General features: G+C 36.5%; 1 protein-coding gene across 5 annotated transcripts in view; it reads left to right on the forward strand.

Moving 5' to 3' along the window:
- Positions 1–25,124, forward strand: part of Cop1 (COP1 E3 ubiquitin ligase) — a 117,560-nt gene that overhangs the window by 80,342 nt on the left and 12,094 nt on the right. For 4 of the 5 annotated variants that reach the window (XM_060364530.1, XM_060364532.1, XM_060364533.1 and 1 more), the window contains 4 exons: positions 2,566–2,682; positions 10,634–10,751; positions 12,263–12,387; positions 15,102–15,262. In XM_060364530.1, coding sequence (XP_060220513.1) covers positions 2,566–2,682; positions 10,634–10,751; positions 12,263–12,387; positions 15,102–15,262 — 521 coding nt within the window. Of the gene's footprint in view, positions 1–2,565; positions 2,683–10,633; positions 10,752–12,262; positions 12,388–15,101; positions 15,263–19,753; positions 20,053–25,124 lie in introns of those variants that run through there. The other variant, XM_060364531.1, reaches the window with a different exon arrangement.

The raw sequence follows: 25,124 nt of genomic DNA on the forward strand, positions 1-25,124 counted from the left end.
AGAAAATGAACCTGGGTCCTATGGAAGAATGACTAGTGCTCATAACCTGAGCCATCTCATCAGCCCTAAGTTGATCTTTACAATATTTTAAATTTCATTTATATTTATAGCTTAGGCAGTTACTGAATTTTTTAAGTATCTTGCATAATGAAAATTATAATCATGGTGATTATTACTATGACTTACCTGAATGATGTTAATAATTTGTATATAACTATATGTTATAGTAATGTTAATAATTATGGCATTTTACAATCTGCTGCACTTTTAATTTTACTTATCATTCTGTTAGTACAGGGTCAGTTCTGTGCTTCCGTATATTTGCTACTAGCACTGATATGTAACACTTTTTTATAAAGGATTTTAGTGAGTAGTGAGATTGTGGAATTATAGTAATTGCTCCATATGTATTTGTTGGCTTCCTAGAGTGTAACTCCCCCAGAGTTTACTTTTAGTGTGATCTGAAAGTGTGGTCCTTCTTTACCTGATTCATAAAAGCATAAAAATTATATATGTATATACAGTGTACCATGTGGTGCTTGAAAACATGCATATTGTGTAGTATTTAGATCAGGACATCTTACCTCCATATATTTATTATTTCATTATGGTGAAAATATTCAGAATCTCTTCTAGTCTTTGAAAAATACAGAACGAAATCACTATTATGTGACTACCATCTGAGAATTGTTCCTGGATTAGACAATAAAACATTAAAAGATGAATAAAAATAGGTATTAAAACATACACACACTTTTTTTCTTCTTTAAAACAGTTCTCTGTGTAGCCTTGGCTGTTTCGGATTTGCTTTGTAGACCAGACTGGCCTCGAACCCACAGAGATCCGACTGCCTCTGTTTCCCCAAATGCTAGGATTACAGGTGTGCGCCTGGCCTCACACATTTTTAATGCTTGTTATTTATTCTATGTTCAGCCAGGATGGCAACTTGTGTCCTAAAATTCTGTCTTGTGCATTATATTTGCTCTCATATTTTCATTGTTTAAAAACATGTTTGCGCTCATACTTTTGTAAAATAACAGCTCAACGTTCTTTGGATCATATCTGCTATAGTTTGATTACAAATTAATCATAAATTCTGGTATATTTCACTAGAATAGACTATAACTTTAAAATATAGCCATGGGTTTTGCATGTTTTTATGTCTCTTTAAACCACAGTGCTAAAATTTTTAATTTAAAATTTTTAAATAATCACAAAATTATCTATTGAAAACTAATACTTGTAAGTATCTTTAATTTTTCTTAATTTTAAAAGGTTTATTCATATACATAAAGGATGTATCTACTCCCCCATTTTTCCCTTCCAGCTACCATCATATGCCCTACTGTTTTTGTTTTCTGGGGGGTGGGTTGTTTTTTGGTTTGTTTGGTTTTTGGTTTTGGTGGTGGTGGTGCATTTTTGTTTTGTTTTTGAGACAAAAGTCACAGAGATTTGCTTGCCTCTGCCTCTCAAACACTGGGGTTAAAGGTATGTGCCACCACATCCCCTGATTTTTTGTTAAGTCTAGTTAGAGCTGCATTTATGTTGATAGATATGAAGCCATGCACTGGAGCATGGAAGACCTGCCATTGCCAATAAAAAATTATTCTTCCAGCCAGATGCAGTGGCACAAGCCTGGAATCCCAGCACTCAGGGAGGCAGATTTCTGTGAGTTAAAGGCCAGCCTGGGGTACAAAGCAAGTCCAGGACATCTAAGACTACACAGAGAAAACCTGTCTTCAAAACAAAACAAAACAAAAGATTCCTCCCCTTTCTACAACAGTCCACTTCCAGTTGCTCCTCAGTATGTGTAGGACTGGAGATTATCAATCTCATCTGTGCCAGAATTTTGTCTAGTTCAATCTGACATGGGTTTTGCACAGGTAACAACATGATGTGAGACCATGCCATGATAAGAAGTCAGCATTTCACAGCACTCCTTTTCATCTTTTGGCTCTTATGTTTTCTTCATTTTCCAAGATGTTCCCTAAGTCTTGGTCATGGTGTAGATGTTGAGTGGTTAAAAGAAATGTCCCATTTGATGCTACGCACTGATTGTCTTCTCAGTGTTTGACCCCTGCGCATCTCTCTCTTGACTACTTTCCAATGTAAAGAAGTTGATTCTTTGACAAGGGTTGAGAACAGTTCAAATCTATCCAAATTGGGAGTTTTGAAGTGTTTTAAGAGATGCTTTTATCTTAACATATCTCATACATGTGAAAATGTGTCATTTTTATCAGAATGTATGCTCTTAACTGCACTATAGAATATTAAGATTAGTACATCTGTAATGGACCCACCATCTAGCTCTAGAATGCTCTTTTGTACCTTTGTCTTATAGCTCCCTGTTACCTATCTTTGTGAAATCACTGCTCTTACCTCATTTTATCATTGAAAGTAAACTCTCACATTCAAGAACTGTTCTGTTATGTTATCATTCAGCTTAGTTATTTTGTTCCTAATAAAATGCTTTATATTAGCCCAAAGATGTATGAGTAACACTTGGCAAGTTACAAAACCATTTGCTTAGTGTATTTTCTTTTTATTTTATCACCATTTCCTTAGTGAAGCTCTGGTCTACCAATTTAGACAATTCAGTGGCGAGCATCGAGGCAAAGGCTAATGTGTGCTGTGTGAAATTCAGCCCCTCTTCCAGATACCATTTGGCTTTTGGCTGTGCAGGTAAGAAATAAAAGCACATTTACCTTCTCTTGATTTTTATTATCATACCTAGAAGTGCATTTGAAAATAAAGTAACTACCTTTGTAATCTTAAATTTTCCTTTCATTGTTTTGATATACTGAGATGTATATCATTCTCATTATTGTTATACCCAATTGTGTTATTCTGTCACCTATATTTAATACAAAAAGATGGGCTGTTGATTTTTGTTGGTTGTCTAATAAATGTTATGTGCTTTTTTTTAACAGACTAACACAATAGTGTTTATTAAACAGCTGTACTGTAAAGGATTGGGAATTTTTTAAAGCCTTTTAATTCCTTTGACTTTATTCATTTCTTTCTGTGCATAAAACACTTGGTAGAATGAACATGCCAATCATTTATCATGGAGTACATGCTAATGTATTATTTTCTTTCTAAAGATAGATATTCTAGTCATAGCAATGAATTATTTAAAGTTTTTGCAGTCCTACTTTACACTGTACTGTCATAAAACTAGTAGTTGTTTTCATTGCAAGAGAGCCCTGAGGTAATTAAAGAGCAGGCCAATCAGTTCATGTCAGAGACAGTCCCTGTTCCTATTACAGTGGAACCCACTTGGATACTGAACTGCCGTGGACTACATCTGTGCAGGGGTCTCAGGTTATCTCCATGCATCTCTTTGTTTGGAATATCAGTCTCAGGAAAGACCCCTGTGCTCAGATTTTGTGGTTCTGTTGCTCTCCTTGTGGAGTTCCTGTCCTCTCCAGATCTTACTGTTTCCCACTTCTTTCCTAAGATTCCCTGCACTCTGCCCAAAGGTTGCCCTTAAGTCTCAGCATCTACATTGATAGTCTGCAGGGCAGAGCTTTTCAGAGGTCCTCTGTGTCAGGCTCCTGATTTGTTCCCTCTTTTTTCCTTCTTCTGATGTCCAGCCTCTTTGCTTTTCTGGATAGGAGTTGGGCATTTTAGTAAGAGTCCTCCCTCTTGATTAGTTTCTTTAGGTGTACAAATTTTAGTAGGTTTATCCTATATTATATGTCTATATGAGTGAGTATATACCGTGTGCATCTTTCTGCTTCTGGGATAGCTCGCTCAGGATGATCTTTATTTAACATGTGAAAATTCCTTGATATTTTTTTCCTAATAATAGGTTTGTTTTTGTTTTGTTTTGTTTTGTTTCTGAAAAGAAGGGTTGACATCATCTACTGAACACAGTAACATTTAAAAAAGAAAACATATTTCAACCTTATCATTAGTACTGCTACTGTTTTCATATACCTCTCACTTCCCTTCTTATTTACTCTTTTTGTATTAACCGGAAATGTCATCTAAACAAATCGGCTAACTTCTCTCCCAAGTTATCTCTATCTTTTGGCTATTACTTACATTGAGGCTTAATATGTTCGTGCTAGATATCTACATCTTCAAATATTTTTCTCTGGTATAAATTCTCATTGTTTTTCTTTTTTCTTTGGATACAAAGTATTTTATTTTTAAACTTCTAGAGTGTGAACACAAGCTAGCCTAGTTTAGATAATTTTCCAAGCTGAATATGCTTGCATGGAGCTCAGTTTCTGGCTGGTAAACAGTTCCTAACACCCTAGGGGGGCACCTACGTTCTGATTTGTGGTCAACTTTCTGTTTTATATAAAGTTTTTATGTGATTTTAAACAATATAATAGTTCCATTCTCTATTGAGCTACTTATTAAAATTATGGACAGAAACTTTTGCTGTTTGCCTTGCCACTAGACATATTTTCTTAGTAAATATAGAAGCTTTTTGTGGTTTTTGAACTTAAAACAGCCAAAAAATGTTAGTGTGTTTCTTTTGCTGTGATTCATTGCTGTCTCAACCTCAGTACAAAATCAGAACAGTGTTGTGTTTACTAGTTTGTATAACCTGTCCGTTTCACTTAGTTGAGTGGGCTTTTCTTGTTATTAGAACATCGGTTCTTATAAAGTTGTCTACTGAAATCAAATAATTTAATTTTACTAATTTTTGCTTCAATATTTTATCTAGTACCTTTCAGAATCAATTCACTAGATCTTGGTTTATTCTGTTGACATCATGAGTTATGCTTATTTAGTTTTTCATTCACAATTGTGTTTTTCTTTCTTTGTCTTGGCTTGAACACAGTAGATAGTTTTTCCAGTGAAGCCTGATTTCATTACTATTGCAACCATATCCACAAACTGGATTTCTCTTCTGCTGTTACTTTTCTTTTAAGTATTTGCTGTTTATTATCTTCTTAGTATTCTATGGTTTTCAATATGTAAGTCCTTTTTTAGTTCTCTTGTAAATGTAACTTTTTTGATTGAATGTTTGTTCTGGTAGGATATAGAAATGCAGCTAAATTTCATAAATCAGTTTGATATGTATCCATTCTAATTTTTATAATTGTAGTTTTATTGTTTATTTCTTGGGATTTTTATCTGTATAGGATTGTATGATAAACATATTATAACAAATTGTGAATGCCTTTTTTGGGTTGTTTAATTACCTAGAAGATAAAGTATAATATTGTCTAGGCCCATAACAGAAAATAGGAAACCATTTACCGTATGGTCAGCATCATTCATTTATAGTTTGGTATAATGCTTACTATTGAAATCAAAAATTTTGAGAATGACAAAAAGATAAGCCCAGAAAAGGTAAAAATTAATACCTGACTTAGAGACAGCAAATACATGAGAACAAGAAATCAGCAGAGCCATCACATTTCTAAAGTATTTAAAAGATAGGAAAAGTATATAATCCCAGAATTTACCTAGTCAAAATATCTTTTTAAATTGAAATAACAGAAAACCCAAAGGGAAAAAGAGAATGTATGTTCTAAAGCCCAGCATGAGTTACCTTGGCCCTTGCACACAGATTGAGTTTGCCCCAAATACCATGTCCCTATATAATTACAGTTTTGTGAAATATTTATAAACAGAGAACAAAAGAAAAAAAACAAATTAAAACATTTTTCAACTAAATTGGTAGAAACATCACATCATGCAGAGAGTTAGAATCAAGAAAATACCTGTTGTTGGGTTCAGCTGCTCTTTGCTGGCATTTTGGGATTGCTGGGAACCAGTGGTCTGTTAAGTTAATATGTTCCAAAGTATTATGCTTTGATAGTTGTAGGTTTGTTAGATCAGACACAAGTGAGAAGTGATTGGCTATTAAGGAGGCTAAAAATAGCTCAAGAAAAATTGTCTGTGGATTTACAACATCCAAGCTCTGCTTTTGGTCAGGGCTTATTATCACAGTAACACTAAAGAAACTAATAAAGAAGCCTTAAACAATGGAAAGTTATGCTATATTTATGAACTGTGATTGTGATATGTGATATGCCAGAGGTGTTAATTCTCTGTAGACTGATCTTCATATGTTTATCACAAGTTCACAGAAAAGAATAAGAGGTTTTATAGACATTATATAATTTGATCCTTAAGTTTGCAGTAAAAGTCAGTTTTTAGAAAAAAAAAAAAAGGTTCACATCCCTCCCTCTCTTGAGTCTAGTATGGAGATAAAGTGAAATAATAAGACACTGTGATGTAGGAATTAGAAGCACAAAGATCAGTCGAACAGAATATATCTTTATACAAAAGACACTCAAGGAAGCTTCATTTCATGTATCCCCAAATTGGAAGCGACACAAATAGACCCTGTGGATAAAATGAGGTTATAATAGCCACTGTAGTTCGGGGTGTCAGTAAAGTGCAGGAGATAAGTGGAAGAGGCTAAGCCACGTAGAAATGGCCTCAGTTGTTTGTTTCCTGTCATGCTTTTGTCTTGTCAAAAGCAACTTAATGAGGGAAGGATTTATTCTGGTTCACAGTCCAACTAGCCTAGCATATACGGTGTAACAAGAGACCCTACATCAAATTTTTGTGTTAAGACTTAATTACCTAAAGTTGTTGTTTGGTCATAACTTGGTTACATTTCCTTTTTCCCACCTCTTCTTTCATATTTTTTAGACAACATCTAGTATCTCAGCCTAGTTTTAAACTTGCTGTGTGGCTGAGAACTCTGCTAAGCTTTATTGTCCAAGTGCTGGAATCCCAGGCATGTGCTACCACACCAAGTTTATGTTGTCCTAGGAATGAAATCTAGGTTTTGTGTTTTGTTAGGCAGGCACGCTGCCAGATGAGGATGCCACCAAACGCTTATTCCTTTGAAGTTTTCTTTACTATAGGTAGTCACCTGGGAGCCTGGGAGCTGAGTCTCTGGGCATGCCTGTATAAGAATACCTTAATTTTATTAATTGATTTGAGGAGACTCATCTTGACTATGGGAAGGACTATTCCCTAGACAGGATCCTGTGTTGTGTATGTGGAGAAAGCACACATTAGCATATATGTATTTTCTTGGGTTACTGGATATGGATGCTATGTGAGTAGCTCCCTCTAGCTCCTGCCACTATGACTTCTGCACCATCTTGGTGGGATGGGGATACAACTTCCCTGGGAATTCTATTCTGTATATAAATGCATTCTCTTCTGCTGATCCTAGTGGTGCCTGCTGTTGGTTTGTTATATAAGTATGGTTCTTCTCTGCCTTCTTTATTCAGTTTTACTGTAAAGACCTGTTGAATTTTATCAGATACTTTTATCTTCATTTGTTGAAACAACCAAGATTTTTATCCTTCCTTCTGTTGAGTATCAGTTTCATTCATCTGTATATGTGGAGTCATCCTTCCATCTCTGGGTGATGATGACTAATGACAGTGACTAACCTTTTTAATTTGCTGTTAGATTTGCTTATAATGGTTCTATGCTTACTTATCGGGGATATTGACCTAAGGTTTTTGATCTTTGTTATCAGGTTTGGGAAAGAGTAATGCTGCCCTCATGGAATTAGTTTGGCAGAGTTTCTTCATAATATTTTTGGAACTAGTATTCTTTAAACATTGGGTTGAATTCAGCAGTGAACCTGGACTTTTCTTGATGGGAGACCTTATATTACTGATTTTCCTTTGTTATTTATTCTTGACCCATTAGGATTCCTATTCATAATTCAATCTTGGTACTATTTGTGTGTTCAGGAACTTGGATATTGCATCTGTGTTATTAAAATTATTGATATGTAGATGTCTGTTCTTGTGGTGTTGATAATTTCTTTTCTCCTTTCTGTTTTGAATCTTCTCTCATTTTTGGTCTCACCAAAGACTTACTGACTTTCCTTACCTTTGTTGGAAAGAAACTTAATTTGGTTCATGTATCATCTCTCTATATATATTTTGCTACTTCTTTCATTTGTTCTTGGTATTTTTATATTTATTATTTCTTTAGTTTGTTTTTCTAATTCTTTAAAGTACAGTGATAGGCTGTTTTCTGAGACCTTTTCTGCCCCCTTTTTATTTTTACTTAGTTTGTGTGCGTACACATACACATGTGTGTGTGCTTACACATGTGTGACATACAAGTGCAAGTCAGAGGACTACTTGCCCTAATCAATTCTCTCCACCTCCAAAATTTTGGGAATCAATGTCAGGTTATCAGACTTGGTGGCAAGTACCTTTACCCCAAGTGAGTCCTCTTGTCAGTCCTACTTTGTAGTGTGTGTGTATGTGTGTATGTGTATGTATGTATGTATGTATTTAGATTTTATTTATGTATCTGTGTGAATATATGCTATATGTATGTGAGCCCATGGAGGCCAGAAGAGGGCAGCAGATCTGGTCCTGGAGTTACAGCTGGTCATGAGCCATGTGATGCTGAGAAACAAACTCAGATCCTGTAGAATAGTAGTACTCACTTGCTCTGCTTTTTGGTGTGAACACTTACTGCCATATACTCCCTCTTTCTTCTGCTTCTGCTGTATTTCGTCAGTGTAAGCATGTTGTGTTTTTCTTTGTATTTGTTTTTAGAAATTTAATTTTGTAAAATTTCTTTGCTCCATTGAGTGTTTATAAGTTGTGAACTTACCATATAATTATATATAATGTCCAAATTTTAGTTACTGATTTCCAGTTCTGTTCCAACTTACAGTTGGAAATGATACTGGATAATTCAGTGTTTTAGAGTATACTGAGACGTTTTTCATGACCTGTCATGTTACCTGTCTTAGAGGACCCTCCATGTATTATTGAAAAGAACCCGTATTTCTTAGTGATGGAAGGCACATGCTGTAGATGAGTCTTTAGTTCGATTTGGTCCAGAGTGTAGTTTAGTTCTCCTGTTTATAAATTTCCTGTCCAGACAGTCTGTTTAGTACTAAAAGGGGGCTTTGCATTCCCCTATTACTGTACTGAAATATCTCCTCAGGCTAGGAAAAGCTCATGCTCTCCTTATTTATTTGTGTGCTCTAATATTTGGTACATTCATGCTAAGAATTATTTCCTCGTCCTATGATTTGGTCCCTTGCCCTTTTTGCTGATTTAAGTCTCTTACTTAAGTGTGATTACTACTGCTTTCTTTTTTTTTTTTTTAATTCCATTTACATGGGATTTCTTTATATTTCTTCAGTTTTAAACTGTGCTTGGCTTTATAGGTGTAGAAAGCTTCATGTAAGTAGAATGTATTTATATATTTAATTGTTATTGCTATTTTGGTTGCTGTGTCCCTTAATTGCCTGCATACAGCTACTTAAGATCCTCTATCTGAGGATCCTATCTATCCATTGCTTGTCATCACTTTTTGACAGCTCATCTTCATTTAGGTTAGGTTATATTTCCAGGGGTAGTTTTGGTATATATTCATATCCAATAATGTCTTTACATGAAAGGACTAAGCATTTATAATCTGGTATCGTGCTTATCCTTGCAGATACTCTAAATAAGCTATTATTTTTCCTGAGTATGCAGTCAGTGCTGTATTTTAGTACTATAGAGAGAGAATCCCTAAAAGCAAAGATTTTACCCCCTTACCTGCATATGTGCTACTCAACAGAACAGGAAGAGTACCTGAAAAGTATGTTTCATCACATAAGCCTTTACCTGGGGACTAAGGTAGGCCCAGCTGCCTTTTCCTCAGCCAACAGCCTCTGGGAAGATACTGATTTCTTTCCTTATGGGGATCATGCGCAAACTAGACCCTATGTTCCTATGCAGTGAGTTGTCAACTACATCCTTTAATCCGGAGTGATAACGACTGTCGATGTTCTGCTAAGTGTTGGATTCACGAAGACAGATCCCTCAGTATAGAATCATCCTTAGGGTCCACAGTCTGTTAAGACCTGCACAGAGACAAAACATAAGTAGATGCTGTGGCCTGTGTGCTGCCCTGGTATACTTAGAGCCTTAAACAGCCCAGACAGCCACACATGAAGCTAGCCAGAATACAAATTCTTTTTGCTGTGGCCACAGATCCCTTCCTGCCTTGCACCAAGGTAAGCTCAGAATGTGGTTTTCTGAAGACAAAAATCTCTTAGGGTCTACCTGATTCTGGGATTCAGTCACCTGGCAGTGTTGTGTGGTTTTTCTTTAGCCTTCGGGGATGGGGTCTTGGTCAGCATTATGCTATATAGACTTAGGGAGGAGATGGTAGAGGCAGCTCATTGACACCAGGCCAGCTCTACCCATAGCTTTTTCTCTTGAGCACCTGCTTAGAGAATCAACCTTAGGCCTGTCAGACACTGGATTCCATCTTCATGTTCTGGTACTAGGTTCTAAGTTTTAGACCTCAAACTAGTTTCTTCTATTTTCCCCTTAGCTAGTGGCTTCTCTTTTGTGATGTGTTGCTTGGAGTTAGGGAGAGGTTGCTGGACAAAGTTTTTTGTTTTTGTTTGTTTGTTTTTCTTTTGCTTCTATTGCCTGTTAGCTTCTGTTAGGCTGAAACAAAATGATACAATGTCTCTTATGAATTCCTTAACTCTTTATGAGGATAGTTTTCTTAAACAAGACTTCAAAATAATGTTTCTATGTGAAGATGATCGCACTTACTCAGCCACCGCTTTGCTCTGATGAAAACACCAAATCCAGTTCGGTTGTCTTGTCTCCCTTTTCTTCATTTACTACACTTAACTCTTCGTTTATTGTAGATCACTGTGTTCACTACTACGATCTTCGTAACACTAAACAGCCAATAATGGTGTTCAAGGGACATCGAAAAGCAGTCTCTTATGCCAAGTTTGTGAGTGGCGAAGAAATTGTCTCTGCGTGAGTATTCTCCTTGGAGGGCGAGCTTGATAGGGAGGTCTCATCAAGGATGTTGTAGGTTTTTGCAAAGAATAACCTTGTATTGCTTTCTCAAATAATAACAGAGATGCGTATCTTCCATTAAAATACCATGTCCCTTATCTGCATTGTTCATTGTTATGGTACTTGTAAATAAAATAAAATAGTACTTTCTTTTAGGCACTCTTCAGTGATATTTGTAATTGAATTAACATTTGAACTTCAAATTTGAGTTCTTGTTACTGCTTCTCCTGAAGAGGCTGATGCAATAGAAAGAAAAAATTAATTTATTTGATTGTAGCAAACCAGTGTGTTAGTATAGAACTCAGAGTAGAACTAGAATGATTTTCGGTTTTAAAGAGTTGATTTTATAGTAATATATACCATTTTTGCAGTAAAATTTGTTTTAAAGAGAACTTTTAAGTGTGTCTGCTTATACCCTCCAAATGTCCTTTGTTAGTTGGTTTTTTGAAGTAATAAAATGTCAGTGATGCAAAGTAACCTCTATTGTCAAACTACAGAACTTTTCTGATAATATGGATAGTTCCATATTTTGTTTATCCGTCTCATAATCTAGTAAATATCCATCCTGGCTTTACACATACAGTGCCTCTTCCCAAGCTTAGTGGTTTCTTGCTTTCTTCTTCTTTTACTTTGTCCTTGTCTCTCTTAGAAGATTGTTTATGCCAGTGTCTTGAATTTTGCTTCTTACCTTCACCTTCACACTAGTTGCTCTACATAAGAATTAGGTGATTTGGCAAGATGATTTCAGTTCCAAAAGAGGATAAGAAATATTCATAACTGAGCTTTCCAAGTGATTTATGCTGGTAATTAATTCACAAACAAATTAAGTGGCAGCTAAAGAGTATTCCCTCTTTCAGATAACTATAACAGGCAGTAAATGACTTAAACGAGATCCATTTTAAACTGAAACATAAAGGACATTCACTGCAATACTTGGAACGAAACAGACTAAATCACATTCCTGAGAGAGCTCAAATGCTAAAATCAGACAGTTTGGATCTTGGCTGTATACAGTTGTAACCTTCTCAACTTTCAACCATCTCTTACCTGTAGGGGTAGCCTCAAAATAGTTTATATGTAGTATACTAGTAACTCAACAGTTGAGAGATAAATCACAAGAATGAGGATCTCCCTGAAATGAAACACATCTCTCAGTGCAAAGTCTCATGATTTATTGATGGTGGGATTGGAGCATTGGTGCTGTTAATGCTTATACCTCCTGTATACACAGCCATTATTGAAAGCATGTTAACTGGATTTGTTTGTCACAGTGTTGGTTTCATTTAATTCTATGAAGTAGATCATCCTATATCATGTTGAACTGTTTGTGGCTGATGAGGTCACAAGTTTCAGACACACAGGCACCACAATCTGCATTCTTAATCACAAAACTGGATTGCTTCTTAATTACTAGTGATGAGTTTTATACCACAGAATCCAAAATTTACTCCTCTTTGTGTTTATCTCAGCTCAACAGACAGCCAACTAAAACTATGGAATGTGGGGAAACCATACTGTCTGCGTTCCTTCAAGGGTCATATTAATGAAAAAAACTTCGTAGGTCTTGCTTCCAATGGAGATTATATAGCTTGTGGTAAGTGAAATTATATTTTTAAAGAAACTTTTCAAAGGTATGTCATGACAGTTGTCAGTGAAGAATTGGTCTGTGCATTCAAAAGGCAGCATCACAGACTTGATGCTTAGGACTGAATCCCTTTCTCCAGGCAATGCCGGAAAGCATTCATTTTTCTTTTTTTTTTTTATTTTTCATCAATTACATTTTATTCATTCTGCATCCCCCAATAAACCGCTCCCTCCTCCCCTCCCAATCCCACCCTCTCTCCTCCCTCCTCCCTCTGCATGCATGCCACTCCCCAAGTCCACTGATAGGGGAGGTTCTCCTCTCCTTTCTGATCTTAGTCTATCAGTTCACATCAAATGTGGCTGCATTGTCCTCTACTATGGCCTGGTAAGGCTGCTCCCCCCCAGGGGGAGGTGATCAAAGAGCAGGCCAATCAGATTATGTCAGAGGCAGTCCCTCTTCACATTACTATGTAACCCGATTGGACTCTGAACTGCCCTGGACTACATCTGTGCAGGGGTTCTGGGTTATCTCTATGAATAGTCCTTGGTTGGAGTATGAGTCTCTGGGAAGTTCCCTGTGTTCAAATTTTCTTGTTCTGTTGCTCTCCTTGTGGAGACCCTCCAGCTCTTACTATTTCCCAGTTCTTACCTAAAATTCCATTCACTCTGCCCAACAGTTGCCCATCAGGCTCAGCATCTGCTTTGATAGTCTGTAGGGCAGAGGCTTTCAGAGGCCCTCTGTGGTAGGTTCCTAGGTTGTTTCCTGTTTTCTTCTTCTTCTGATGTCTATCCTCTTTGCCTTTCCGGATGGGGATTGGACATTTTAGTTAGGGTCCTCTCTCTTGCTTAGTTTCTTTAGATGCACAGGTTTTAGTGGGTTTGTCCTATGTTGTATGTCTATATAAGTGAGTATATACCATGTGTGTCTTTTTGCTTCTGGGACAACTCACTCAGGATGATCCTTTCCAGATCCCACCATTTACCTGCGAATTTCATGATTTCCTTATTTTTCATTGCTGAGTAATATTCCATTGTGTAGATGTACCACAATTTCTGCATCCATTCTTCAGTTGAGGGGCATCTGGGTTGTTTCCAGCTTCTGGCTATTACAAATAAAGCTGCTACAAACATGGTTGAGCAAATGTCCTTTTTGTGTACTTGAGCCTCTTTTGGATATATGCCAGCCTGGTATCTGTAGGTACTAGGTTTTCAAATGCTACTTTATTTGGGGGTTCCTTAAAGCTTATACCTCCCTTCCAACCCTTCAGCCCCAGGTAGGGGAAAAGAAGGTTGTATGGGAAAGAGGATATAGCCCTCTTTACTTCTTCCTGCTAGGTAGGGTCATAGGATTCTTTGGGGGGCAATACCAATATCTGTTGTCAGGAAATCCAGAAGTCCAGGGAACCACAAACCAGCAGGCACAGCAAGCAGTCCTCTGTTTCTCCAAAGCCATTGCGCCTTCCTCTGGGCTGTCATATTTATACCCCCCAAAGTCCTCAGAAGTCAACTAATTCCAGCTGGTAAAGAGCATGCCGGGCATGAGATAATTAACAGATTGGACAAACTAAAATCCCACACTTGGGATTATAACAAAACCATGTTTACATATCATAAGCCAAAACTATAATGTGTCCATAGTAGTGTCAAAGATTTTTAACTGCTTTCTTGTAATCTAAATATGCCACAATTTCTGTAGTTATTATATAGACCATAGAAACTATTAATTTCTGCTAGTAGTATTTCAAGAAGACATATCTTTTCAGAAGATTGATACTCATTTTACCCTTTCTACTATCACTTTCATTAAGCAGTCTGTTTGCGTTGCATGAAGCTGTTATTCTAGAGTTTTTATTATATCTAATTTATGCAAATTTAAATCAGAAGTGGAAAAATTCAATTTGCTATTATTCGAATGTTCTGATAGAGCTAATGAACTTTTGTCATCACTTTTAAATGATATTACTCTTATTCAGTAAATTGTATCCTAATGTATGAAATTGAATACCACCCCAAAGTAGATACGCAGCACAATTATCCTTAAGAGGCTCCTGAAATGTGCAGTTTGACTTCTTATCTGATAGGGTAATGCTGTATGGGAAATGGAGAATCTGTTGTTTAGGCTTTTCAGATTGGCCTTTGTAAGTACTACAACTTTCATTTTCCTTTCTTCATGATAACCTTTTCAAATGCAGTTTAAGATTTTTGTTTTAGTAACAACTTTTTTATAGTTAGACCTCTGCTATAAGTGATTTTTTTTTAATATAAAACATTTCAGTCTTAGAATTATCAACACTTAAATCTTAAGCAATGGTTATTTCTTTAGATTAGTAAACAATAGTTGTTATACAAGAATCCCTTTCTCACATAATTTCCAATTAATTAGTCTTGTGATTTTGCCTTTCAGATTTGAATATAAAAGATAATTGGTCTCTTTGCTAAGACTTGGATTAATAAGTACTATCTAAATGTATTGTTTGAGACCTGGGGCTAGAAATGAAGTTCATTGTAGCCCAAGGTCTTAGATTCAGTCTCCACCACAGAGTGGGGAGATGATAGAAAGGCTGTGATGGTTATACACCTATGATCCCAGCATTTAAAAGGCAGAGGAAAATAGTTTTGAGTTTGAAGACAAGCTGGGCTACATAGCATGACTGTATCAAATAAATATGTACATATGTATTCTAAGTTTTCCCATTCTAAAGCAATTGTATTATTTCTTTTCAGGAAGTGAGAACAACTCCCTCTACCTGTACTATAAAGGACTTTCTAAGACTTTGCTAACTTTTAAGTTTGACACAGTCAAGAGTGTTCTGGACAAAGACCGGAAAGAAGATGACACAAATGAATTTGTCAGTGCTGTGTGTTGGCGGGCACTATCAGATGGGGTAAGCTCTCATAAATATTTTTAAGGATGGCATTTTATATAATGCTTATAAATATACCACAATAGGTTGTTTCATTCTTTTTGTTTAAGAGATTAAGGTTTAGCTGGGTAAATGGAGGTTTGTTGTTTTTTTTGTTTGTTTGTTTTTGTTTTTGTTTTGTCTGGCATGTTGTCAGCAAAATGAATGTTAATAGTTGCTTTTTGAGATGTCACCAATAAAGCAATATCTTGATGACATATCTCTCACATACCTAGGACATACATGCATACTCCAGTTATTTCTGTAGAACTGGAAATTCCTCCAGGGTATCATCAGTATCTCATTCTTGTTGATCACATTTAGTATCTGCTCAAAAAGGGCTCAGTAATTAGATACTATTACAGGATAGGATTACCTTACAGATACATATTGATTGAAATAATTATTTTACTATTTTGATTTATGTCTTAACAGTTGTTACTCTCATTTTTTTTTTTTTTTTAGCTTTTTAGGTGCTTGATTGTAGAGTAGGAATATTTGGCTTTTGTTGTAGTTGTTTATGACTTGTGAATTGATTCCTGGGCCCAACACATTCTACAAATCAATTCTTTCACTGAGTGATAGCTCTTAATTTTTATATTCAACACAGAAAATTCTACCTGACACGTGAAATATTAGTTCCCTTTGTGTCTTAGAACAGCTTCACTTCTACTTTCATGTTAAAGACTGGCTTAATTAACTTAATGATAATCTTTAATCGCTTTTCTTTTCCAACAAATGACAGAACATTAATTCCTCTTTCTCCTCTTCCTCCTTCTTATTCCTCTTCCTTTTGTTCTCCCCCCCCCCCCCCCGCTTCTCTCTCTAGGTTTTTCCAGACAGGGTTTCTCTGTGTAGTCTTGGCTGTCCTGGACTCGCTTTGTAGTCCCGGCTGGACTCACAGAGATCCTCTGGCCTCTGCCTCCCCAGTGCCGTGATCATAGTCATGTGCTACCACCCAGCAGTTATTTTTTCTTTATAGCCACAAAAAAAAAATCTGTTTTGAATATAATGCACATTTTATCTATTGCTGTTGATGGGTTAATTGGTTGATTTCATAATTTACGTGTTATGAAATGTGTTTCAGTAAGTAACGGTATCTGTGAGATACTTCGGGTTATACCTCGGTGTTGCATTTTAGTTGCATTTTTAGTTTTTTAAGGAACTTCTGTAGTCAGTGGAATTGTACATATTCCCACTAGCAGCATTTAGGGTTTTTCTTTTATTCATGTCTTCACCAGCATTTGTTACTTATTTTCTTGATAACTGCTATTCTGATTACAGTGATACTAAAAATATTGAAGTTTTGAGTATCTTGAAATATGCACTCTGTTAGTAAGTAGTCACCATGGTATACAAATAGGCATGTATATGTATATAAATATACATATTTATATTATATACAAATATAATAGGAACTTTGTACTTTCTGTCTCACATTTCTCCTTCTCCCCTTTATTTCTAGCCTCTGGTAACCACCATTGTACTTTCTACCTCTGTGCATTTGACCTTTTTATATAACATGCATAAATACATGTAGTAGTTACTCTTCTGTGTATGACTTATTTCACTAGGCCAAAGTACTCCAGGTTTGTTGTAACTGAACATCATAGTGCCCTTTTCATAGTAGGTAGTGTGCCCATGTGTATATATATGCACATACGTACATGTATGTGTCTGTCCATCTCCTGTTTTCTTTAATCATTCATTTGTTGGTGAAAATGTAGGTGATTTTGTATCTTGATTTTAGAACTAACAGTGCAGCACACATGGCAGTGCATCCCTCAGTGTGCTCATTTCAGGGCCTTTGAACTCTAGATCAAAAAGTAGGAGTTCTAAATCATATGGGGGTTATACATTAGGTATGAATAGAACATCCTCATATTGCTTTCCATATGGCTCTACAAGTAACATTACCACCACCAACATTACCATAACCAGGATTTATTGTGCATCTTTTTGATGACATAAAGTCTAACGGCTATGTGATATGATTTATAACATTGGATGTTCTTCAGATTCCAGTTGCTCACTTTTCTGTTCTTGTTAAGAAATGTCTCTTCTGTTCCTTTGCTAGCACTGTGCACCCTGCACCCCATAAGCTGTTTATTTACTATTGAGTTGCTCTTAGGTTCCCTTAACATGAGCATTTTGCTATGTGTTGCAGGCATTTTTTATGGAATTCATTGATTATCTCATAATTCAGTTTGTAGTCAGTACTTTTAAGGTCTTTACCAAAAGAGATCATTGCCTGTTTCAATATTCTATAATTTTTTCCATTGCGAATTTTTTTTCATTTTTATAGTCTCAGTCTAAAATCTCATCTCACAAGTATCATTCTTCATATGAATGTCTCATTTTGCTGTCACTGTTTATTGGCAAGTCTTTATTCCAAAGAGAAATTCATAGAGATTTTTAAGGAAATATTGCCCATTAATGAGATAGTAAAGGCCAGAAGTTGCTGGAATTAGATGAACTTAGATGAAAAACAAAAATCTTCAATAAATTACTTCAAAACCAAATACAGGCATATGCAAAAGATTATCCACCATGATCAAGTAGCTTGGAAATTAATGGATGGTTCAACTTACACAAGTTAGTAAATGTAATAAATCATGTAAATGGTCATAAACATACACAAAACATGATACGTAAATAGATACATAATAAGCCTTTAACAAAATTAAAAATGCCTTCATGGTAATGTCTAGAGAGGGTAGGACTGGTGAGAGCAAACAATATAATAAAAGTTATGTCTGAGAAACTCAGAGCCAACATTACTGTAAATGGAAAAATCTCAAAGTAATTCCTTTAAAATTAAGGAGTGAGAGGGCTGTGCACTCTTCCCTCTTTTCAAAAGTGCTCATATTAGTGAATCAAGAGATGAAAATTAAGGGATATAAGTATGAAAAGAAGTCAAATTATCCCTATTTATCAAAAGCCATGCTGATTCTCCTTGTTTGGCCTGTTGCCTGAGGCCATGTTGATGTAGAGCACTGTGCTGAGCTGACCCGCTTGGGCGCTTGGGAGAGCTGGCCCTACCCCCTCATTGGCTACAGCCACTTGGGAGAGTGGTCCTGCATTGACTGTGCAGGAGAGCTGGTAGGCTGACCAACTCAGCTACCACCCAGGCCCAGATTCAGAGCTTTGTTTTGGTCCACACCAACAGTCACCCATCTGTGAACTAGTGGAGTGTATGAAGCTGCAGGATCTCCATGACACAGGGCAACAACAGTGTATGTGAGAGGAGTCCCTGTGAGGATCTACTGTTGATAGTACAGCAGAAGCCAGAGGCTTTGAACCAGACTAATGACTCAAGTGTGTGTGTGTGTGTGTGTGTGTGTGTGTGTGTGTGTGTGTTTTCATGTACTGTTATTTGAGTCTCCTCAAGCTTCAGACTCCTTAACCACATGGCTTGTGTTTTGAGTAAGATCACAGACCCTGGGACTGTGTTTCCCAAGTTCAAATCTCTTGAGTTCCCAATTATGTTCTCTGTGACCTTGTGGCTAGGACTTAATGTCTCTCTACTGTACTCATCTATAAAGTGCTGGTAATAGTGGCAGCCTGGCACCTTTGAGGGTTGTCAGAATTTTAAAATCAGGAAATGTGTCCGGTGTGTTTGTAAGTGTCGAACACACAGTAAAAGCTGTGTCATTGTTTGGTGTTAAAGTACCCCGAATGTTGTAATTTTTGTTTGCATGTGAGCCTTATCTAAGAGGCAGGCATATTTTGTACAAAGCATCGCATAATTAACATAGTGAGGCACATTGAGAAGCTGTATAGTGCTGCTATAAACCACTCTGCTTCCATTACTCTGTAAAAGCAAGCCATAGTAAAGCCCCATTGCTTTTTAAATGAAATTATTGACATTATTTGGAAAGCTCTCAAAAATCATTAACAAAACAGTTCCAGTTTTAGACGGTTAATGCATAATTAAGGATGAAAGAACAAAGGCAGAGATTCTGCAAACGTTCCCCGATCTTCATGGGAAATGATATGAACAGTCAAGTTTGGAAACCACTTCATGCTAACACTGAGAAAACACCATGTTACACACACCAAGAGACCTGAAGGATTCTCACACACTTGTTGGAAGCATTGTGATTATACATGTCTAAAAACTATTAGAATTTGCTACTCCTTCACTCAGTTTAGAGATAAGCAAAACATATGTCCTTTTTATGTTCAATTAAAAAATAATCCTTGAAATACATTAACTAGGCTCAGTAGCCCACTCAGAGTCTGAGGTAAGAGGATTAAGAGACTTCAAGGTTAGGCTACACAGACCATATCTGTAAATCTGTATATCTTAGCTGTGTATGTGTGTAGTCACATATGACAGAAGCCTTCCCATGCTTACTGCATGCTGCTTTTCCAAAGTCTTAATGAATACATAGTGGAGGCACTTCTTTTCCCCACTTTCTTTAGCTGTTTCTCTTCATCCTTTTATCTTTCCTTTCTTCTTTCCTCCAGCTGGATGGTTGTAACAATTTAGAAAATTGTGCTGACTGGCAGGAAGAGGGCCAATCTGAATGACTCTTTCTCTGTGTTGAGAGTGAAAGAAAAGAAGATTGTGAGCATGGACCCTGACTTCCCAGGAAGACTGTGGTTTCCAACTCCTCCTAAGTTTCTTCTTCCCTAGTGTCCAGAATCTAGAAAGGCAGGAATGTTAAAAAGAGAAACAGAAAGTTAAGGCAATGAATGTTGTTAGTTTCTCTCAAAGTAAATTGTTTGAGGTATAGATTTTTCCTCAGTTTACTGACCAGTACTTTATAGATCAACTCAGCAAAAGTATTTGTTGCTTTGGATTTTATAGTGAATGTGGTGAGGAAATCAACAAATAAACTTTATGGAGTTTGCTGCTTGACATTTAAAATACTTAATTTTTGGCAGTTTTATGTTTACTGTAATAGAATTTGACATAATAAAATAGTTCATTTTTCTTAAATCCTATTTAAAATAGTTCTTATTCTATATATGCCAATTTTAACTAATAAAATTAACATGGATTTTAAACTATTTACTTTGTTGCTTTAAATTCTGCCTTTTCTAAGGAAAAAGATTATTTAAGAGGCATTGTGAATAACCTTGACTACATGTAAATTTTTATTTAATAATATTACTTTTATTTTTTGAGAATATCATGTTTATTTAACATTTTGTAACACTCACTCCCCATCTAACCCCCTGATTGCTCCTAGATCCATCTTCCCATCCCATTCTCTCTGAATTTAATATCCTTTAAAAATACTTTTCCTCCTCTCTAGTTTGTGTTGGCTTTATGCTCATGAGTAGGGGCAAGCATTTAAAGAAAACTGTCCCTTCCTCCTCCCCAAGCCATGAGCTCCTCAGCTGACAGCCCATCCCACATCACCCTCGTGCTGGATATTGAGTGTCTGGATCTGGAGCAGATCGTGCAGAATTTAAATGATTCACACATCTGCTGCTCCACCATGCTTAAAGGTGTCCAAAACACTCTGAGGTAGAAAGGGATGTGAATTAGATCGTAAATGTTTATCTGTCATATCAAATTTCCTTATTACTAGTGAAAGGAAAATGAATAATGGGTGTCACTTTCTTTTACTTAAAAATTTAAGGAATGCTGCTTACAGATACCAAAATGTACATAATGGAAAAACACGTATTTTCTACTTGAATAAAAATGCATTTAGTAAATACTTAATGCAGAACTAGCCAACCAAAAAGAAATTTTTAAATGCTTACAGTATGGATAACATCTCTAAGAGAAGTATTTTCTTATTATTTAGACCTATAATCTATTTGGGGAAAATAATAGAATTTTTCCATTTATAGTCCTATGTTAACCCCTGACTCATGACACAACTATATCAATGTGATATCATTGTGAAATTCTATGAATACAACTGTTGGGTCAGATATAAACAAATCCTTAGGAAGGCAGCTCCCTCATCCCTTTAGTATTATATTTCTTCTTGGTAACCAGCAATGTTTAAAATAAATGAGATTTTATATTAATATTTGCATTTTAATTATGGAGTGTCCTGTTTTTATGCCTATTAAGTTATATGTTACATATTAGAAGAGTGAAAAAAAGAAAATAGTAACAGCTTCCTTCTCATCCTACTGTATTTTAAAGCAGTGTCTGACCAAGCAGAATTTAGTATTTGGGCATTATGTTATTCCTTATTCCTGCATGATTTTTGCTTTGGAGTGTTAATTTTTCTCCTAGTAATGGAGAACGTTCAGAAAATAAAAAATAAAGAAAAAATATGTGTAATTCTATCACTTGAACAGAACAATTACTTTTGGGTGCTTGTCCCTCTAGTCTTCATCTTACATTAAAAGGAAAACATTATTGGGCTATAGGCATTTTCTACCTATCTTTTCACATTTCACCATATTTATATTTTTACTTCATACTATAAATACCAAGCATTTGAATGTGTGATGGTTTTACTTACAATTCTTTTTTTAAATTTTTTATTTTTGATTTTTTTCTTCACAATTTATTCATTATATATCCTAATTGAAGCCCCCTCCTTCAACTTCTCCCAGTCCCATCCTCCTTTTCTCTTCCCCCCCATCCCCTTCCCCTAGTCCACTGAAAGAGAGAGTTCTCCATTATTGCCATCTGCATATAGCTTGTTAAGTCTCATCAGGACTGCCTGGATCCTCTTCCTCCGTGGCCTTGCCAGGCCACATCACCAGAGGCAAGTGATCAAAGAGCAGACAACTGAGTTCGTACTAGAGGTAGTCTTAGCTCCCCTCACTCAGAGATCCACATGGAGACTGAGCTGCCAATTGGCCACATCTGAGCAGGGTGCTGAAGAGGGGGGTCTAGGTCCTCTCCATGCATGGTCCTTTGTTGGTGCATCAGTCTCCGCAAGACCCCGTAGGCTCAGGTCTTTTAGTTTTGTTGGTCTCCTTGTGGGGCTCCTGTCCCCTCCATGTTGCTCTGTCCCACCCCTCTCTTCCTCCATAAGACTCCCTGTGCTCTGCCCGAAGTTTGACCACGAGTCTTAGCATCTGCTTCGATCCCCTGTTGGGTGATCGATTGAGGACCCTCTCTAGTAGGCTCCCATCCTGTTTCCTCTCTTCCATCACTGCTGCTCTCTATCCTGTTTGCCATTCTGAATGAGTACTTACAGTTCTTTTTAAATTATTTTTATTATTATAATCATTTATTACAATTTATTCAATTTGTATCCCTTCTGTGTGCCCCTCCCTCATCTCCTAGTTCCACCCTCCCTCCCTCCTCTACCCCTATGCCCCTCCCCTAGTCCACTGATAGGTGAGGTCTTCCTCCCCTTCTATTTGACCCTAGCCTACCTATCAGGTCTCATCAAGACTGGCTACATTGTCTTCCTCTGAAAATCCTGGCTCTGATGTAGCCCATAGACTCAGTCTCCTAGTGGGTTCCCTAATAACTCAGAGATAGGCTCTCTGATCACCTCCCCCTGGGGAGGGGTGGGTACAGCCTTGCCAGGCCACAGAGGAAGACAGTACTTACAATTCTTAAACTGTAGTGTGTTGCAAAAGCTATATACTAAACCTTTTGGTTACTGTTTATTAACTTTGTAGATTTTTCTCAGTGTATTAAAACCTTCAACTGGTCTTAAATTTGACTGGTCTCCTTTCTACTGCTTCCTCCAAATAATTTATTCTTTGAAGCAGTCCTTCACTATAGCATCTTCCTGTATTTTATCCTCTACGCTTGTTATGCCATAGGAGAGAGAAAAGAAGAAGAAGAAGAACATTTGTCAGTGGTATTCTGATTACTCTTTTTAATCTAAGTAAAGTTCTTTGGGTCTAGCTATTGGGGATGTTAATATTACAGAGACAGGCCTGATTTTCCTGACACGGAATATATCAGCCATCTAAATGTTGTGTTCAAAGTTGATTTATGTGGCAACAAAGCATGAGGAAATGGGGATGTTCCAGTCTCAATCCTCCTCACTAAGGATGGTAGTGTTGGGGTATTTATGGTATAAAGAAGCAGGTGATTTGAGGAAAAGGTAATTTGAAGACTGTTATTAGTTGCTTGGATTTTTTTTTAAGTGAAGTAATCCATGATCTATACAATTAAATGGCCTGCCTTTTCATAAGGTACAAACACACATAGGAAATGGCCTTATTAGCATGATCTGAAAGTAGAGTTTTTGGCCGTCTAGTGTCAAAAGGTCTCCCATTAGACATTTGCCTAGACTCAAGTAAAGGGCTAGTAGTTCTCTCACATTGTAAGGGACAAAAGTGGCCTCTATGTATACACACACACACACACACACGAGGGGCAGGGGAGGAAGGAAGGAAAAGATAAAAAGTAAAATTTAGGCAACTATGAAGTATAAGTATCCTGTTTTCAAAGGTGGGCCCTGTAGCAGAGCTATCTATCTGAAGTCTAAACCTGTGACAGAAGCAGAACTAAACAAGTAAAACGAGATGATTTCATATGCTCAGACCTCAGTTTCCTGAACATCTCAACTGTTAATGTCTTTCTTCCAAATGTAGTGCTGAGCCAAGCTTGTGTGGCCATGAAGCCAAAGAAAGTTACAGTACCCTTGTATCAGAGACTTCAAACTGCAGATTTCCACTCTACCAAGTCTTTCTCTACAGAATACTCTTTCTGTTCTGTAGGAGAATTGTGGGAGGGGAGAAATACCAGATGACATTTTAGCAGTGTTTGCCTTCCCCAAACAGCAGCACTTAAAAAGCTTTCTCATGCTTCTTCTCATTGTCCCTATATGTAGGGATCTTAAAAGAAAGCATATGAGAGAATTTAACTCTCACTTTAATGCCTGCATTTTCAGGCTTCACACTCAAGCTAGACCACATGCTACCATTACTGTTTCCTTAAACATTCCACCTTGCTGAGCTGTTTTCATGCTAGTAAGCAAATGCTCAAGATTTATCCTCACAGATGCACAGTTTTACTATGAATTCTGTTCTCTAAAATGCTTACAGAATGTCATGAAGCTGTAGGGTTTTGTTTTGTTTTGTTTTTCTTACAAATTAGGAGCATGGCCTTTCTAGCTGTCTTGATCTCTTTGCACAGTCTTCTAATTTTAACATCCATTTTCTACAGGTGAACTATGAGAGTTTTAAATCACTTTTAATACTATTTATGCTAAAGTACATACGAGAAACATTAAAGATGTCCCTTATATGTTTCTGCTCATTTATGTGCTGTTAGGTTATTTCTGTCTTCTGATACCATTTCCTAATGTTGTTACTTGTATGCTACCCCCCGTTCCACACGTAATCATTTAATGAAAAAGTATCATCATTCACAAAGCATACAGCTTTTTAATTCATAATAGTAATGAAATCTTCTATTTAATTTCATACGAAATTGGGTTTCTAGGGAAGGTTTCAATACAAGCTAGCCAGAGCCAGGGACTTTTAAAAGTATGGGAAGAATATTTGGGCAATGCAGAAATTGTTCCATGAAATTTGCACATGGTAAATATTTCTGCAGTATTTTCCCTAACATATAGGAAGAAACACTTAAGCCAATATAACCTTCTACGTATGAAACAGTAAAGTTTCTATAGAAATTCAAAGAATGTGTGTTATTGTAATAGTGTTCTACCACTTTAAAAAACGTAGATTTTTAATTTTGTTAGGCATCATCATATTATTTGATAGTTCATAAACTTAAAATCAATATAGTTGAAGACAGTTAAAGACAGAGTTAAAACTATTCAAGACTGGAGTCTTGGAGATATAAAATTTTGGCTTATAGCTAAAATTTTATAGCTACCTAAAGGACCAAACAGTGGCCCTTCAAGGGACATGTAGAGCGTACTTTGTGAAGGAATGTAAACTAAGAAACCACAGTGAGGGTAAACTAAAGTAAAAATGT

The sequence above is a fragment of the Meriones unguiculatus genome, chromosome 11 (assembly GCF_030254825.1).
Source record: "Meriones unguiculatus strain TT.TT164.6M chromosome 11, Bangor_MerUng_6.1, whole genome shotgun sequence".
Taxonomy (NCBI): domain Eukaryota; kingdom Metazoa; phylum Chordata; class Mammalia; order Rodentia; family Muridae; genus Meriones; species Meriones unguiculatus.